This window comes from Gekko japonicus, unplaced genomic scaffold, assembly GCF_001447785.1.
Source record: "Gekko japonicus isolate JY-2015 unplaced genomic scaffold, Gekko_japonicus_V1.1 scaffold67, whole genome shotgun sequence".
NCBI classification, from domain to species: Eukaryota; Metazoa; Chordata; class Lepidosauria; order Squamata; family Gekkonidae; genus Gekko; species Gekko japonicus.
Window position 1 is genome coordinate 1,047,473 of NW_015161948.1, and position 15,840 is coordinate 1,063,312.

Sequence of the window (15,840 nt, forward strand, 5' to 3'; positions counted from 1 at the left end):
CCTAGTATTGCCGCGACACCTTCTCCCATGAATACAGCACCACTTTCTCATTAGGATGCTGCTACCTAAGTCTGGTCTACGCATGGGGCAAAATCAGGTGGTAAAATGGACTGTGCTTTTGGTGAAAAATCACGTTCTCTGCTCCCTGTAAAGGAAGAGCAGTATGGCAAGGAGAAAGACTGTCTTGCTGATAAGCTAGTTTTCTGCTTGCAGAGAGGTTCTTTCTAGGCAGAGGGCCTTTCAAGAATGCGATCTTTACCAGCAAACTGGATTTCATTCCCACCCTTTCATGGTTGCATCTGTAGACCAGGCCTGCGGGTATGTTATTTCTAAAAACAAGAACATGTTTGCATAAGAACCCATATCCAAAGCACTCTGCGCATGCTCTGACACACTGGGCCCAGCCCCTGCCTACATGCATTCGCCAGCTCCTGTATATAGAAAGTATACATAGAAAGTGCACGACTGTTTCCTGCTTTGCTCCTGATCATGGGTGGTGGTGGGGGAGTTCATGTGTATGCAGTTGTACTTCCTACATGCAAAGGCCTTGTGCTCATGTATAGGTGGAGGTGGCACCAGCATGCACATGTCCCTCTCCCTCCATGTGTGTTGATTTTAGTGTGCATGATATGCATCTAGATCTTAAACTAGGCTCAAAGTCTCCACTCTATTCACTTTCTTCGCCTCACCTACCTTGCAGGGTTGCTGTGAACATAAAATAGAGGAGAAGCATGCATTCTGCCACAGGATTCAGAGAAAAGATGGGATTAAAAACATATCATACATGTACTGGTGTATGATATAGATGCACAAACAAGAAGCAGAGGGATCTTGTCAGGGGCTCGAGTGAAGTTGTTCCCTTCAGGATAAGCTCTCCAGTCACGTCCTTGCATGTCAATGTATTCTTTCACGCTGTCATCATGTAATTCTTTCACCCTATTCCCCAAGCCTTCTTTAAAGCCTTTAAAAACACCTTAAGAATATTTTTAACCTGAATGTCCTTAATGTCCTAATTAATCTCCCATCCTCCTACGACCATCTTCCCATCCCTACCCCCAATCTGGGTGTTTTCTCCTTCCATTGTGTACAAGAAGCCATCCGATTTCTCCCTGCAGTCGCCGTTCAGTCAAGATGGGAAGCCAGCTAATGAGGGGAGCTGCCCACAGAAGGAGAGCTAATTAAACGAGCGGCTCCGACCTGAGTGGGAGACGAGGCAGAAAAACGGGATGTGAGTCGTCGCTGAGGCGGCTGCGGACGCCAGAACATTCCGCAAGTTCCTTCATGGCGGTCAGGCGACAGAGACGGATTGGGCCGTGGTTCATGCCAGGCATTTCCTTGGCACTCGACACTCCTAGCCAGCCAACGCAAGCTTTTAAGACAGGAGATCCTAAATCTCCTTAAAGTCTGGCTGGAAGTCAAATTGTGTGACTTCTGTCCCCTCCTACTGGTCGTGGTTATTCTCACAGGCACTCCAAAGGACCCAGAGGTTAAACCTGTCAGGGAGAGAGGTATTAAAATAAAATTTGGACACTCATCCAAGACTGGAGGTGGCCAAAAGGTATTTCTAATCCTGATCAAGGACACAGTGGCCCACAGGAAGGGGGGTAATTACGTAAGACCTCTGGAAGCCTGTTTCAGTGGGGCAGAATCCACGCACTTTTGCTTTACGGTCTTGTGAAGTGACGCCGTTCCATGCCTGGAGCAACAGCATCCCAGTGCTATGCCTGTCTCAGCATCATGGCCCTGTAGTCTCCCTTCCCCACCACTTGGGGCACTGTAGGTTCAACCGTGGCTGCCTCAGGGCCAAGGTGCGAAGGTGTCCTCGTGGCCGCCACCAAAGGCTTAATCCTGATCAAGCCCACAACGGTTCCCGTCTCTCTCCCCCAAGCACATTTTTAAGAGCCAAAGCAGTGGGGGGGGGGGGACTGCAGCCATTTTGAACTTGATAAGGTGCAGTGGTGGAGAGAACAGGAGCACCGCCCAATGCTCCCTCTAAGCTGTGGAGTCTTGTGAACAAAAATTCTATTTTGTGAGCTACCGGCATTAAAGCTGTGAGCGAGCAATTTGGCTACTGCATAAATTAGTTTGCTCTGGAGCCATCCTTCCTGAGCTAAGACAAAAATGTGTGAGCCGGAGGCTAAAAAACTATGAGCTGGCTCACACTAACTCAGTTTAGATGGAACACTACCTCAGACCCCTGTGCTGCAGGTCCAATCAGGATTGAACCTTCACAACATTTTAACATGAATTTGACATGGTAGAGCCATCCCTGTGGCAGCCATGAAGAAGAAGAAACATTGGTTTTATACCCCAGTCTTCACTACTCGAAGGAATCTCAGAACGGCTTACAGTCTCCTTCCCTTCTCCCCCCCCCCCAACAGACACCCTGTGAGGTAGGTGCAGCTGAGGGAGCTCTCTGAGAACTTTGACTGGCCAAGGTCACCCAGCTGGCTTAATGTGGAGGAGGAGGGAGGGAATCAAACCTGGTAACCTCTGCACCATGCTGAGGACGCCATCGTGTCTAGTTTGGCCCTCAGAAAGTGAAGGTGAAAACAGAGCGGCAGGTAAGAGCAGCAGACTGACCCAGGAAGCTCCCGGCAATCTGCATCTATGATCCATTCAGGAGCCTCGCCCAAGCTGGGTAAGGGTTGACACTCCATTTTGTGTTCTGTAGGTCAACTAGCGCCCTAACCTGGATGGCCCAGGCCAGCCCAGTCTCATCGGATCTTGGAAACTAGGTAGGGTTAGTACTTGGATGGGAGACCTCCTGGGAAGTCCAGGGTCCTGCTGCAGAGGCAGGCAAAGGCAAACCGCCTCTGAACGACTCCCGCCTTGAAAACCTTGCAGACTTGCCATAAGTGAGCTGTGACTGGGTGGCCCTTCCCACCACCGTGTAACATCGTGCAATCTTTAGTTGCGTTCATATGTTTTGTAAAATGTCATATATTCTTCATACTGTATAATGCACAAAGCACAAGCCGGGGACACAGCAGGAACAAGGTGATCAGCTCCAGGTTGGGAAATTCCTTGCTGGGTGGTCTGGTCTCCCACCCAAGTGCCAGCCCTGCTTAGCTCCCAAGATTGGATGAGATCAGGGTATACCATGCTACCTTCCCTCCCGTATGATTACATTAGTAAAGGTGTTGGGTATTACAAGTTAAATTACACTCAGTATATCTGGGGTTAAATGTTTGTGTTGCTCACAGGAAGTCACATGTGTTTCATGTACCCAATGCTGTTTTAGGACTACAGGCCCGAGAAAATTCTCCCTGATCTGGGAGTTTCAATGGAAGTAAAGTGTCAAAGTGTTTTAGCATTTTATGGCTCCTCTTCCAGTCTTTGTTTGCTGTTCTCAAGAAGAAGTAAGAGAAGCCATAACGCTCTCTTCTAGTTTTGTCTTTGCAGTGTAAAGATGTCGGAGATTTAGCTCCATTGTTATTTTCATCCCAGTTACCCTTCCCCATGCTAGAATGTAGTAAAAACTTTCTATTTTAAACACCCATGGACTCTGAGTATGAATTATTTTACTCTGGCACTGCTAAGCTATTTTATCTATGCTAAATACCAATTTTTCCTTTTTAAACCCAACAAAAGGTAAAGGTTTCCCTTGCTCGAAAGCCAGTCAAATCCGACTCTAGGGTTGCGGTGCTCATCTCCGTTTCAAAGCCGAAGAGCCAGCGCTGTCCGAAGACATTTCCGTGGTCATGTGGCCGGCATGACTAGACACTGAGGCACACGGAACACTGTTACCTTCCCACTGAAGTGGTACCTATTTATCTACTTGCAATTTCTGGCTTTCGAACTGCTAGGCTGGCAGGAGCTGGGACCAGAGACGGGAGCTCACTCTGTCATGCGGCACTTGGGTCTCGAACTGCTGAACTACTGACCTTCCAGTCTGCAGTTCAGTGTCTTAACCACTGAGCCACCATAATTAAGATGATTCTGCAACTTTGGGTAGTTGCATTCCCCCCCCCCCCGGTGTCTTGCACACTCAACTGAATAGTGGGTACCAGTTGGGCTCTAATAAAAGGTTCACTTCAAAGTCTCCAAATCCTAGCCAAGCCACTGATCCTAATTCCCAAATCCTTATTTATTGTTTATGGCAGCGATGGCATTTGTGCACCCAGCTGAGGGCCCAGAGGCATCTTCTTGGATGCCCTGCATGCAATGCTCCCTCTAAGCTGTGGAGTCTTGTGAGCAAAAATTCTACTTTGTGAGCTACTGGCATTAAAGTTGTGAGCGAGAGATTTGGCTGCTCCACAAATTAGTTTGCTCTGGAGCCATCCTTCCTGAGCGAAGGCAAAAATCTTTAGATGGCTAAAATACTATGCGCTAGCTCACACTAACTCAGCTTAGAGGGAACACTGCCTGCATGCACAACTGGACGTGGTGCAACAAAATATATCATGCTGAAAAGTCTTAAGATGCATCCCCAAAGGGCGGATCTTCAAGCCAGTGTGAATCATCTTTAACAACTTACTCCAGCACAGCTGAAACAATGCATACCACTTGAAATACAACCCAGTGTGTATTGTGGTCCAGGGCATTGATGAGAATTTGGCTGCCAGCCCAGAAAGCGCTTGTCGAATTAACAGAAACGTCACCGGGTAGCCCAACAGACCTGGTGTCGGAGATTTAGTCTGGGGATAAATACGGAACAAAGGATCAAGTTGGCGGGGACTAGTGCAAACAGAAACATCTGCAGAGAAAGTCCCTGGATCAAGAGTTCACTGTGACAGCGAACATGGTTGTTGCCAGTTTCTGTGGCTTCCTATGGAGAATCGCTTAACACGGCTCAGCTATACTTTTAACAAAGATACTAACAAGCAGAGTGATTAGTTGGTGGAGGGGTTGGGGGTGAGGTTTGTCTCTTTACAATGAACACTTATGCATGACAAAGTGTTTGTGAAGGGCGCTTCCAGCAATTGTCAGAATGAAACCTTCCTTGTAGGTGGTGTGTATGTGGCATGTTTGAATGTTCCTCTGTGTCGAAAACCCCTGCCAGTGGAAAAACAGCATACCAAGGAGATCATAGCTGACAAACTAGTTTGGTATTTTCAAGAGGTGTATTTCCCTATCTTAGGGGAAATCCTTCATGCATGAAATCCTTGCATGCCTTTTCACACGGCTGCAGCCAAAAAAATTATATGCTCTGGGAAAAGCTGTACTGTACTTCTGCTGAGTGTATAAACTGTTCTCCTGACTGTAAAATCAGGGAATGCAGCCCAGATTAATAATTAATTAAACTATTTATAACTATTTTGATCAAGCTCTCCAAGGCAGTAGGTTAAGGTTAATTAATAAAGAATATGAGGACATGATTTTGTGCATATCATCGCAGATTTCACATATTTTTGATTATGCCAAAGAATGGGTGCAGGAGGGGTTGATGGGTCTCTTCTGGAAGCGGCTGATAGTCCGTCAGCCAATCATTTCGCAGGCATGCCAAAATATGGAGCAAAAAAAGAGAGAGATACATATTGGCCACTAGATGGCACCAGTGTCTCATGGAGCTTTAAGCCTCAAGTAAGAGCTTTTTGCAAGATGGGTTTATTGTACAAGGTAAAAAAGGTAAAGGTTCCCTTGCTCGAAAGCCAGTCGAATCCCGAAAGCCAGTCGAATCCGACTCTAGGGTTGCAGTGCTCATCTCCGTTTCTAAGCCGAAGAGCCAGCACTGTCCGAAGACGTTTCCGTGGTCATGTGGGCGGCATGACTAAACACTAAGGTGCACGGAACGCTGTTACCTTCCCATCAAAGTGGTACCTATTTATCTACTTGCAATTTCTTGCTTTCGAACTGCTAGGTTGGCAGGAGCTGGAACTAGAGATGGGAGCTCACTCCATCATGCGGTACCCGGGTCTCGAACTGCTGAACTACTGACCTTCCACAGCCTGCAGTTCAGCGTTTTAACCACTTGAGCCACCGCAGCTCCTTATTGTACAAAGACATATGCAAAAAGCAATTATACCTACCCCAGTGCATTCACTGTTCAACAGTATACCTACTTTTCAACATGGCCCCTCTGTGGATACTTAAATCCAGAGACTGAGAGCATGAACATGCAAGACAGATCTTTCGATAAACCTGAAGAAAACCCCAGGTTTGGATTTAAAAATTCCAAAATAATAGAATCAGTGTCTGTATATTTCATGAAATTAATGTCTTCAGTGGCCATCGCTAGGCAACCACAACTGTATTGCCAGACTTCAAGCCTTGGTTTCTGCCAGTAAAAGGCAAGGAAAAAAGCAGGGGCCTTTTCAGGGCTGTTGAGAATTCATTGAGGCCAGGCCACAAGTACCCACTCGGTAACTTACTACCACTCAACTTGTGTGACACCCTGGCCCAGTTGCTTGCTATTGTTCAACAGAAGTCACCCCACGAAAGTCAGTGTGGTGTAGTGGTTAGAACTGCCACTCTTCCATGGAAGCTCAGTGGGTGACTTTGGGCCAGTCACACACTCTCAGCCTAACCTACTTCACAGGGTTGTTGTGAGGATAAAATGGAAGAGAGGATAATGATTTAAGTCACTTTGGTTCCCCATTGGGGAGAAAGGCTGGATACAAATGAAGTGAATAAATAATAAATATAGCTGAAGATGGAGGGCAAATAAAAGTTGGTGGGTGGGTATGGAAAAAAAAGGAAGTAGGAAAAAGAGAGGATATGGGGGCTGCCAAAAGGAAGAAAAGAAGAACTAGTGTGGGGAGGGGGATACCGGTGAAATTATTTAGGTGCCCCCCAAGTTCTTGCAGGTTCCCCACAGCGCAACTGGGTCCAGCCCAGCAGCCAGAACCACACAGAGTTTTCCCAGACAGAGACTGCCAGGGGGAGGGAAGGAGGGAAAAGCTGAAGACAGGGGGCAGATAAAGGGAACCTGGTTGGTGGGTGGGTATGAAAAAAAAAGGAAGTAGGGAAAAGAGAGGTATGGGGGCTGCCAAAAGGAAGAAAAGAAGAACTAGTGTGGGGAGGGGGATACCGGTGAAATTATTGAGGTGCCCCCACAAGTTCTTGCAGGTTCCCCACAGCGCAACTGGGTCCAGCCCAGCAGCCAGAACCACACAGAGTTTTCCCAGACAGAGACTGCCAGGGGGAGGGAAGGAGGGAAAAGCTGAAGACAGGGGGCAGATAAAGGGAACCTGGTTGGTGGGTGGGAATGGAGGAGGCTGTAGGAGCTTTCAGTGAAGGGGAAGGGGAAATAGTGGGGACGAGAAAATGAGATGCCCCTTGCAAGTCCTTGGGGGTCCCCCGCTTGTAATACTTAATAATAACATGTAGCAGTTTTCAGAGTTTTCAAAGTAGTTCAGATGTCTTTGTTTTTCTGGGATAATGGCGTTATTTGCCTGACTTTGAAGCAGCACCTACTCGGAATCTTCCACGTGCAGCTCCAAAGGTACACAACTCCCCACAGAGGTCCTTTCAGCTCAGGAAAAAAGTGTGTGGGGAAGGCAGGAGCCCCCCCCCCCCATGCCATTGTCCTGAGCAGGGCTTTTTTTGTAGAAAAAGCCCAGCAGGAACTCATTAGCATAATAGGCCACACCCAACAGCAGAAACTCATTAGCATATTGGGCCACACCCCTGACAGCACAGCTCATTAGCACATTAGGCCACACACCCCTGTTACCAGAAGTGTGGTCATCCAGCCACACCCACCTTTTGCTTGTTATTCTGTTTACCTTGTTTGTTGTCAAAACCCAGGGCTTTTTTTTGTAGCAGGAACTCCTTTGCATGTTAGGCCACACACCCCTAATGTAGCCAATCCTAATGAGCTCCTGCTGATGGGTGTGGCCTATTATGCTAATGAGTTCCTGCTGGGCGTGGCCAACTTGGAAGCCAGCTGGAACTCCATTCCTCTGCGTTCCCGCCCAAAAATAGCCCTGGTCCTGAGCCAAAATGGCCCCTGTAGGCTTTGAAAGTGATATTCCTTGCAGCTGCCGGGTAACTGAGGCAAAAGTGAGCAGACTCAACTGTAAATATATATTTTTTTGTCGTTTGGCCCTTAGACACTACAAGAGGGGACCCGCAATAAAATGTTGCATAATGTATTGTGGCCCTACCATAGTCTTTGTTGCAGGCAGTCCTCGCAAGTAACTTGTGGGGAGGGGGCATTCCCCTACCTTTTCCCCCCTCTCCCCCCCTTGATTGTCAAAGTGCCCTCCTCTTTCTTTCCGCAAGCACCCTTTATCTACTAATCTTCCCTCACTTCCCCTTCTCCTCTCACCCCTTCTGTGTCAGCTTTCTTCCCTACCAGTGCTCCCTCTAAGCTGAGTTAGTGTGAGCTAGCTCAGTTTTTTAGCCCCCTGCTCGCACATTTTTGTCTTAGCTCAGTAAGGACGGCTCCAGAGCCAAACTAAGTTATGCAGCAGCCAAATTGCTCGCTCACAACTTTAATGCCAGGAGCTCACAAAGTAGAATCTTTGCTCATGAGACTCCGCAGCTTAGAGGGAGCATTCTCTAGCAATCCTTTCTTACCCCCTTCTCCTCTCACCCCTTGTATGTCTCACCCCCTCTTATCCCAGCCCTTCTCAATGCCCTTTCCCCCCCTCTCCTTCTCAGTCTGCCCCTCTCTTACTCTCCACTATTTCTCTACCCCCCCAATCTCCCCTTCCTCTTTCTCTTTCTCTCCCTCAGTCAATCTCCCATTCTTTTCTTTCTCTCCCCCCAGCAGACAATTCCCTTGTCGGCGGTCCTGGCGCGGGTGCAGCAGGGCGCACAGCTATTGTGGTTTTAGCTTCCCCCCTGGCTCCAGCAGCTTTTCCCGCGACTCAGGAAGTCCGTCATCTGCGCTTGCGCAGAGTAAGCAGTTTGACTTTTGAGGGGATTTAAGTATCCCTGTATACTTTAAAAAACATTTTAGATTTTTCTGCAAACATGGGGACTATCCCAAGTTTGCTGGAAGATCTGTTTACCCTCCATGTGACCCAGATCCACGGAAATAAGTATCCGCACACAGAAGGGACCTTGGCTATTAGATACATAGATACCAGGAGTAGGCAGAAGGGCACTTGGCAATAGGGTTACCAACCTCAGTGTTGGTATCGCCTCTCCCTATATACCCCCCTGAAGGGCATTATGCTCTGGAGATAAGAGCCTCCTGGCGATCCCTGGCCCAAAGGATATCTTGCTGTCCTCAACCAGAGTCGGGGCCTTTTCGGCCCTGGCACCGGTCTGGTGGAACTCTCTGCCTAGTGACGTCTGGGCTCTGTGGGATCTAATGCAATTCCGCATCTCCTCCCCTCTAGAGAAGGAAGGCTGGCAAGAAATTCCAGGACCTTAAGTAAAGTTCTTTAGTTAATGCTGTTTATTATTGGTGAATTTTGTGAAGCAAAAACCATAGCTTTTGGTTCCCTGGGGATAACACCCAAAGGCCATTGCTGAGGGGCAGCCGCGCAGAGAGGAGGTAAAGCAGAAGAATGCTCAGGTCTTGTAACCTGTAAGCCCGTGCTCACCTGTCACATGGAGGGATATCTGGCAGCTTTCCTGACCGTACTCATTGGAGGCAATACATTGATATGTCCCAGAGAATTCTTGTGAGACGTTTGTCAACAGCAGGCTCCCAGTTTGTTCATCTGTGGGCAGGAAAGGAAGACAGAATAAAAATGGAAGCCAGTGGTGGAGAAAACAAGCCTTCGGTTTTCTGTAGGACAGACAGTTTATGGAAAAGTCAGCAATCTATACTTTAGGCCACAGCAGTGGTGAATATTCAGGACAGGGGAGGAGGAGGAGGAGGAGGAGAAGAAGAGTTGGATTTATACCCTACCCTTCACTTGGAGTCTCAGGGCAGTTTACAGTCTCCTCCCTTCCTCTCCCCACAACAGACACCCTGTGAGGTAGGTGGGGCTGAGAGAGCTCTGAGAGAACAGCTCTGAGAGAACTGCTCTTAACAGAACAGCTCTGAGAGAACTGTGACTGACCCAAGGTCAACCAGCTGGCTTTCATGTGGAGGAGTGGGGAATCAAATCTGGTTCTCCCAGATTAAAGTCCATCACTCTTAACCACTACACCAAACTGGCAAGGAAATTCTTCTGGCTGGAATTTCCTTGCAGAAAAATTGAATTTGTGTTGTTGTTTTTCAACCTGACCATTTGTCCAATCTTACCACTTATGTCTATTGCTTGGTTTAGAAACTTTAGAAACCAAGGCTAGTATTCAACAGTATGTTTGTGGAGCCGCTTGACTTAGTCACATCAGTCCTTTTTGGAAAGATGAAACCCTACCAACCAGTTGTTTGGGGAGAAGTGGGTGTGGGAGGGACTGAAACCACCATCTTAGTCCCCTTCAGTTGACAGACAGGCAGGAATCCAGATTTTCTTTTTTAAAGGGCAGTGTGTACACTGTGCTCTGACCTGCATGGTCCACATTAGCGTGATGTCATCGGATCTCGGAAGCTAAGCAGGGTCAGCCCTGGTTAGTATTTGGATGGGAGACTACCAAGGGAGTCCAGGGTCACTGCACAGAGGTAGGCCATGGCAAACCACCTCTGAACGTCTCTTGCCTGGAAAACCCTGTGAAGTCAGTCCAAGTCAGCTGCGACTTCACAGCACTTTCTACCATGTGTGTCCTGTCCCAGCTGCTGGATCAGGCATATGTCGCTCTCCATTCAGTTGGGAATATGCATACAGAAACCAGTCTCTTGACATATCATGGAGATCTTGTGCAGAAGTATCGATAGAGGTGTATAGATGTTGCTGAAAAAACTGAGCGGCAACATTTCCCCTCTTTCCCACAGCTGAAGAGTAAAGGGGCACCTAAAGAACCTGCCAGACCCAAGTCAGCTGCGCCTTCACAGCACTTTCTATCATGTGTGCCCTGCCCCAGCTGCTAGATCAGGCTGGAGTGCAGAGCCACTATTTGCGTACGTGGTGGCTCTCCATTCAGTTGGGAATATGCATACAGAAATCAGTCTCTTGACATATCATGGCGATCTTGTGCAGAAGTATCGATAGAGGTGTATAGATGTTGCTGAAAAAACTGAGCGGCAACATTTCCCCTCTTTCCCACAGCTGAAGAGTAAAGGGGCACCTAAAGAACCTGCCAGACAGCAGATTCGGGACAGATGAAACAAAGTCGTTTGCGCAATGCATTGACTGTGCTGTAAATTGGGTGGTGGTGTGTCCCCTCACTTTTGCCCTTCCTCATATGAATAACCGTATGCTTTTATTATTGCTGGTCTGATGCTATTAACATAAGAACATAAGAGACACCAATGTTGGATCAGGCCAAAGGCCCATCCAGTCCAACACTCTGTATCACACAGTGGCCAGAAATGCCAGTGCCATCAGGAGGTCCACCAGTGGGGCCAGGACATTAGAAGCCCTCCCACTATTGACCCCCCCAAGCACCAAGAAGGCAGAGCATCACTTGCCCCAGAGTCCCTATCTATACCTTGTGTCTAATAGCCACTGATGGACCTCTGCTCCATATGCTTATCTAATTCCCTTTTGAAGCCATCCATACTTGTAGCCGCCACCACTCCCTGTGGCAGTGAATTCCAAGTGTTAATCACTCTTTGGGTGAAGAAGTACTTCCTTTTATCCGTTCTATCCGTTCTATTGCTGTTACTGGGTTTTTCTTGTGACCCAAATGCCTTTTGTGCATTGCCACCCATGTCTTTTCCTGCATATCATTGTTCTGGGCCTTCTTCATGATCAGCAACTCATGGTTTTAGCCAAATTGCCTTATCTCTTCATAAAGAATGGGGAAATATTAATATTAAATGGCAATAGGCATTAAAATAATCTGTATAAATATTTTATAAAGCGGCTGCACGGCCACAACGGAGAGCCACAAGAAGCAACCTCCTCTGATGACAGCCAATTGGGCGTGGCCAACTCAGGAGCCAGCTGGAACTCCGTTCCTGTGCGTTCCTGCCCCAAAATAGCCCTGTGTGTGACCCAAATGCCCTTTGTGCATTGCCATCCATGTCTTTTTCTGCATATCATTGTTCTGGGCCTTCTTCATGATCAGCAACTCATGGTTTTAGCCAAATTGCCTTATCTCTTCATAAAGAATGGGGAAATATGAATATTAAATGGCAATAGGCATTAAAATAATCTGTATAAATATTTTATAAAGCGGCTGCACGGCCACAACGGAGAGCCACAAGAAGCAACCTCCTCTGATGACAGCCAATACTGCCACACTTTAGCGGTGTGTGTGTGTGTGTTATTAAATGCTCCAGTTACACAAAAGACAGAGGCAGTATGGGACTTGTCTCCCATGGCAGAAGACAAAGAGAAGAAAACGACAAGGCCAGAGTGCTGATCAGTCTTGTAGAGAGAGACACGGTAGGCAGCCTCCTTTATGGAAGGGTTCTTGGTCCTCCCCAGGGGACTTCTATGATTTCAAAAGTCTGTTTCAGATAAGTTTGGAAACCACCACCCCGGCTTCTCTACTCCATTCAATCCAGGTTCGAATCCCCACTCATGCCATGGAAGCTCGCTGGGTGACCTTGGATCATTCACACCCCTTTCATCCTAGCCTACCTCACAGGGCTGTTGTGAGGATACAATGGAGGAGGGGAGAATGATGTGAGCCACTCTAGGTCCCCCGCTGGGGTGAAAGATGAAATATAAAATAAAGTGAATAAATAAATAAATGGAATATTAGAAAGAAACGAAGACATGATTAGAGAAGGGATGGTATTCGTGGTTTTTTTAAAAAAGCTAAAGAGAAGCATGCGGAAAGCCCAACGGATAGCAAGAGTGACAACCCCCCCCCCCACAAGGACATTCCTGTTCTACTTTTAGGGAAAGTGAATCTTCTGAAACTATTTGCTGGCATTTTCTTGAATTGTCTTTGATCACATTCCTTTGAGAAAGAATCAAAAGAGAGGCAGGTGATTGTTGGCTTTGATGTCAGTGTGTGTAGGGGAGGGTTTTTTTGTTTTGGCTTGGGCTAGGTTCTTAAAGATGTGTTTTCAAAGCCTTTTTTTCCTCCCCAACTAGGCAGAAGAGATCTGAACCAAGGGTTGGAATGACTGACGAAAAAGCAAAGAAGAACGTCTTCCGCCTGGTTTGCAAATGGGAATGCAAAACACTCTGATAGAAGATCAGCTTCCCCGGTAGCTCAAAACCAGTCTGCAGCAGCCACACCGCCTGTTGGCTGCCTGCAAGCATTGCACATACACAACATTGCACACACACAAAAGCTGTTGCTTTTAAAAGTGACGTCTACAGCTCTGACTTCACAAAACAAGACATTAAAGCCACTGAGCAGACCACCTACTTTTTACCATGTTGGAGAGAGGGAGTGGAGTCTTGGGGTCCACCCGAGTCCATGAGTAAATGGGTGCTGGCACACCTTCAGAAGAGCTGCAGGACAAGGTGGCATCTGACCCCAGGGGAGCATAGGCAGTCCCTTTGCACACTGGACTGGATGGAGGCACTGATGGGGGAAAGGAGAAGAGAAATCTGTGACTGAATGTGAGCTGGTGAAGCTAAAAGATGTGATCCAGGCGTGGGATGGCCCTGGTTCGAATCATACCTCTGCCACAAGCTTGCCAGTTGGCCTTGGGTGAACCCCTCAGCCCCACAGAATTACGGAGACAATAAGAATGGTCTATTTTCCAGGGTGGCTGCAAGATTTATGGCATGATAATATACATTAAGCACATTGAACACTGAAAGCACTCTCTAAAAAGTATCCTGATGCAGGCCAAAGTATATGGATGTTTTTTGCTACTAATGAAGCCTGGTGCATCCCCTTTACCCTCTCTCAGGGAAAAAAAACCAGGGACTTGATTTTGTAAAGAAAAAAAATAATACAAAAATAACTTATAACCCCCACACGCGCCTCCTCCCATTTCCAGAACATGCATTGTGTGGTGACTTAGTGTTCATGCACAAGAATTATTATACGTGCACACTAGTCAAGAATGTCCATTTGCTTCTCTAAGAGGGACTGAAAAATGAAGAATGGCCATTCCACAGTAGGTGTACTCAGATTAGCATCTTTTTTAAATTAAGAAAAAATCTCCAGTGGTCTCAAAATGCCAAATAGGCACGGGGGGTTGGGATCTTGTTGTCCTGCCCCCAAATACTGAAGTTTGCCATGGCACTAGGCATTGCCCCCACAATTCCAATAATATCTTCATAACCATGAGGGCTAGAAGCTTGCTCTTTTGAAATATAAAAACTTAAGTTTCTCAGGATGCTGAATTCTGTGCCTCCCCCCACTTGCGATTTCAGAGAATCATAGTGTACACAGAGACATACATGTCCCTTCCCCCATTATGGGTAAAATCAGACTTACTTAAAACTACAAAATTGATATGCCCAGAGCCAGTTCCATAGAAGTCTGGAGGGTCATTTACTTCACAGAAGTAGGTGCCGGCGTCAGATTTACGCACATTGACTAATCGAAGGGATGCATCCCCCAGAGTGGGTGGGTCATGAAGGAGGCTTAGCCGTTCCGCCTGAGAGCCTGGTTTGTAGAGCTTGTTGTTTGTGAAGTAGAGCATCTGCAGAGACAACACTGATTGGGATGGAGAAATCTCCAGAATCACCTGGGATCTACCTCATGCCAAAGGGTTGGATGTTCTAGAGCAGGAGTGTCAAACTCGGAACCGGCCCATCCAGAGCTCTTATGCAGCCCCCTGAGCAACTAGTGCAAGAGGGGGAACAGGAGACTGTTTGGGGGTGGGTAGTGGGCAGGGCCACTCTGATTGTGGCTTCAGCAAGGTGGAACAACCTCGTCTGCAGCAGTCAAGCAGTGTGGGAGCGTCTGCCCAGTGGTGCACTGCTGGCTCTCCAGTCTGCCCCCGTGGGTTTTCCTTTGCACCCCCCCTCCCAGCCCATTGGGCCCTGCAGAGAGGATACACCAACTCGGAGCTTACCAGCTGCTGTCCTTTATAGTTTATATCTTCGGTACCTGGCATTACGTTTTATGGCTCACGTGGCCCTACCTGACAAAATGACATTTTGGGTTCACTGAGCATTAGGAGGAAAGTAAACATATGGACAGCATTGCCAGCCTTCAGGTGGGGCCTGGAGATCTTCTGGAATTACAACTGATTTCCAGATGACAGATATCAGTTCCCCTGGAGAAAATGGCTACATTGGAGGCTGGACTCTGTGGCATTGCATCCTGCTGAGGTCCCTCCCATCATCAAACCCAACCCCTCCCAGACTCCAGCCTCAAATCTCCAGGAGTTTCCCAACCCAGAATTGGCAACACGAGACTCCCAAGAGGAACACCAGGCTGCAGGCCACAGCTACAGCTGTTTCAGTGGAGTACGAAGACCTTTACTAAAGGGAGGGAGAGCTAGGTGGTAACCCAAAATGGAGATGAACACAAAGGGAAGTTTGTGACGAATGAAAATAGATATGAAAATATATTATGAAGTTACCACCCCCTACACAACCAAACTCTGATTTAATTGCTGCACCTTAATTTAGGCGACATCCTCATTACTATGAGAACTTTAGGAAAGATTTATTATTAGATCCATTTAGCCCTGTTCACACATTCATCCATATAAAAATGAATACCTGGAGGCAGGTTTTGTGACCCTACTTTCTTACTTTAAAGCCCCATGTGCAGAGTCTGTGCACTTATACCACAATGTACATAGGATTTGCATACATGGGACCTAAACCCTTATGAAATGGAGGCTATGGGTCCTGCACATAGGAGCCAACGTGAGTGCAGATGTATGGGCGTAGAAGCTATGCATGCAGGGCCTCAAGCATAAGATGGTCAGAAAGGGAATTAGTGGAGATAACCCCATGCACACATTCCCACAGGAAGGACAATATGAAAAGGGCTTCCTAGTTACTAGAAAAAAATAGACCCCCATTAGCTTTTTGTTGTTGCTGTTCAGTCGCACAGTCGAGTCCAACTCTT

At 47.4% G+C, this 15,840-nt stretch overlaps 1 protein-coding gene across 1 annotated transcript in view; it reads right to left on the reverse strand.

Annotated features, from left to right (window-relative positions):
* Nucleotides 1-1,178: 1,178 nt before the first annotated feature.
* Nucleotides 1,179-15,840, reverse strand: part of LOC107125923 (V-set and immunoglobulin domain-containing protein 2-like) — a 16,857-nt gene continuing 2,195 nt past the window's right edge. The window contains exons 2-5 of the mRNA XM_015429389.1: nucleotides 14,248-14,455; nucleotides 13,297-13,380; nucleotides 9,444-9,563; nucleotides 1,179-1,351 (exon numbers count right to left, since the gene is read on the reverse strand). Of these exons, the coding sequence (XP_015284875.1) occupies nucleotides 1,179-1,351; nucleotides 9,444-9,563; nucleotides 13,297-13,380; nucleotides 14,248-14,455 (585 nt within the window). The remainder of the gene's footprint in view (nucleotides 1,352-9,443; nucleotides 9,564-13,296; nucleotides 13,381-14,247; nucleotides 14,456-15,840) is intronic.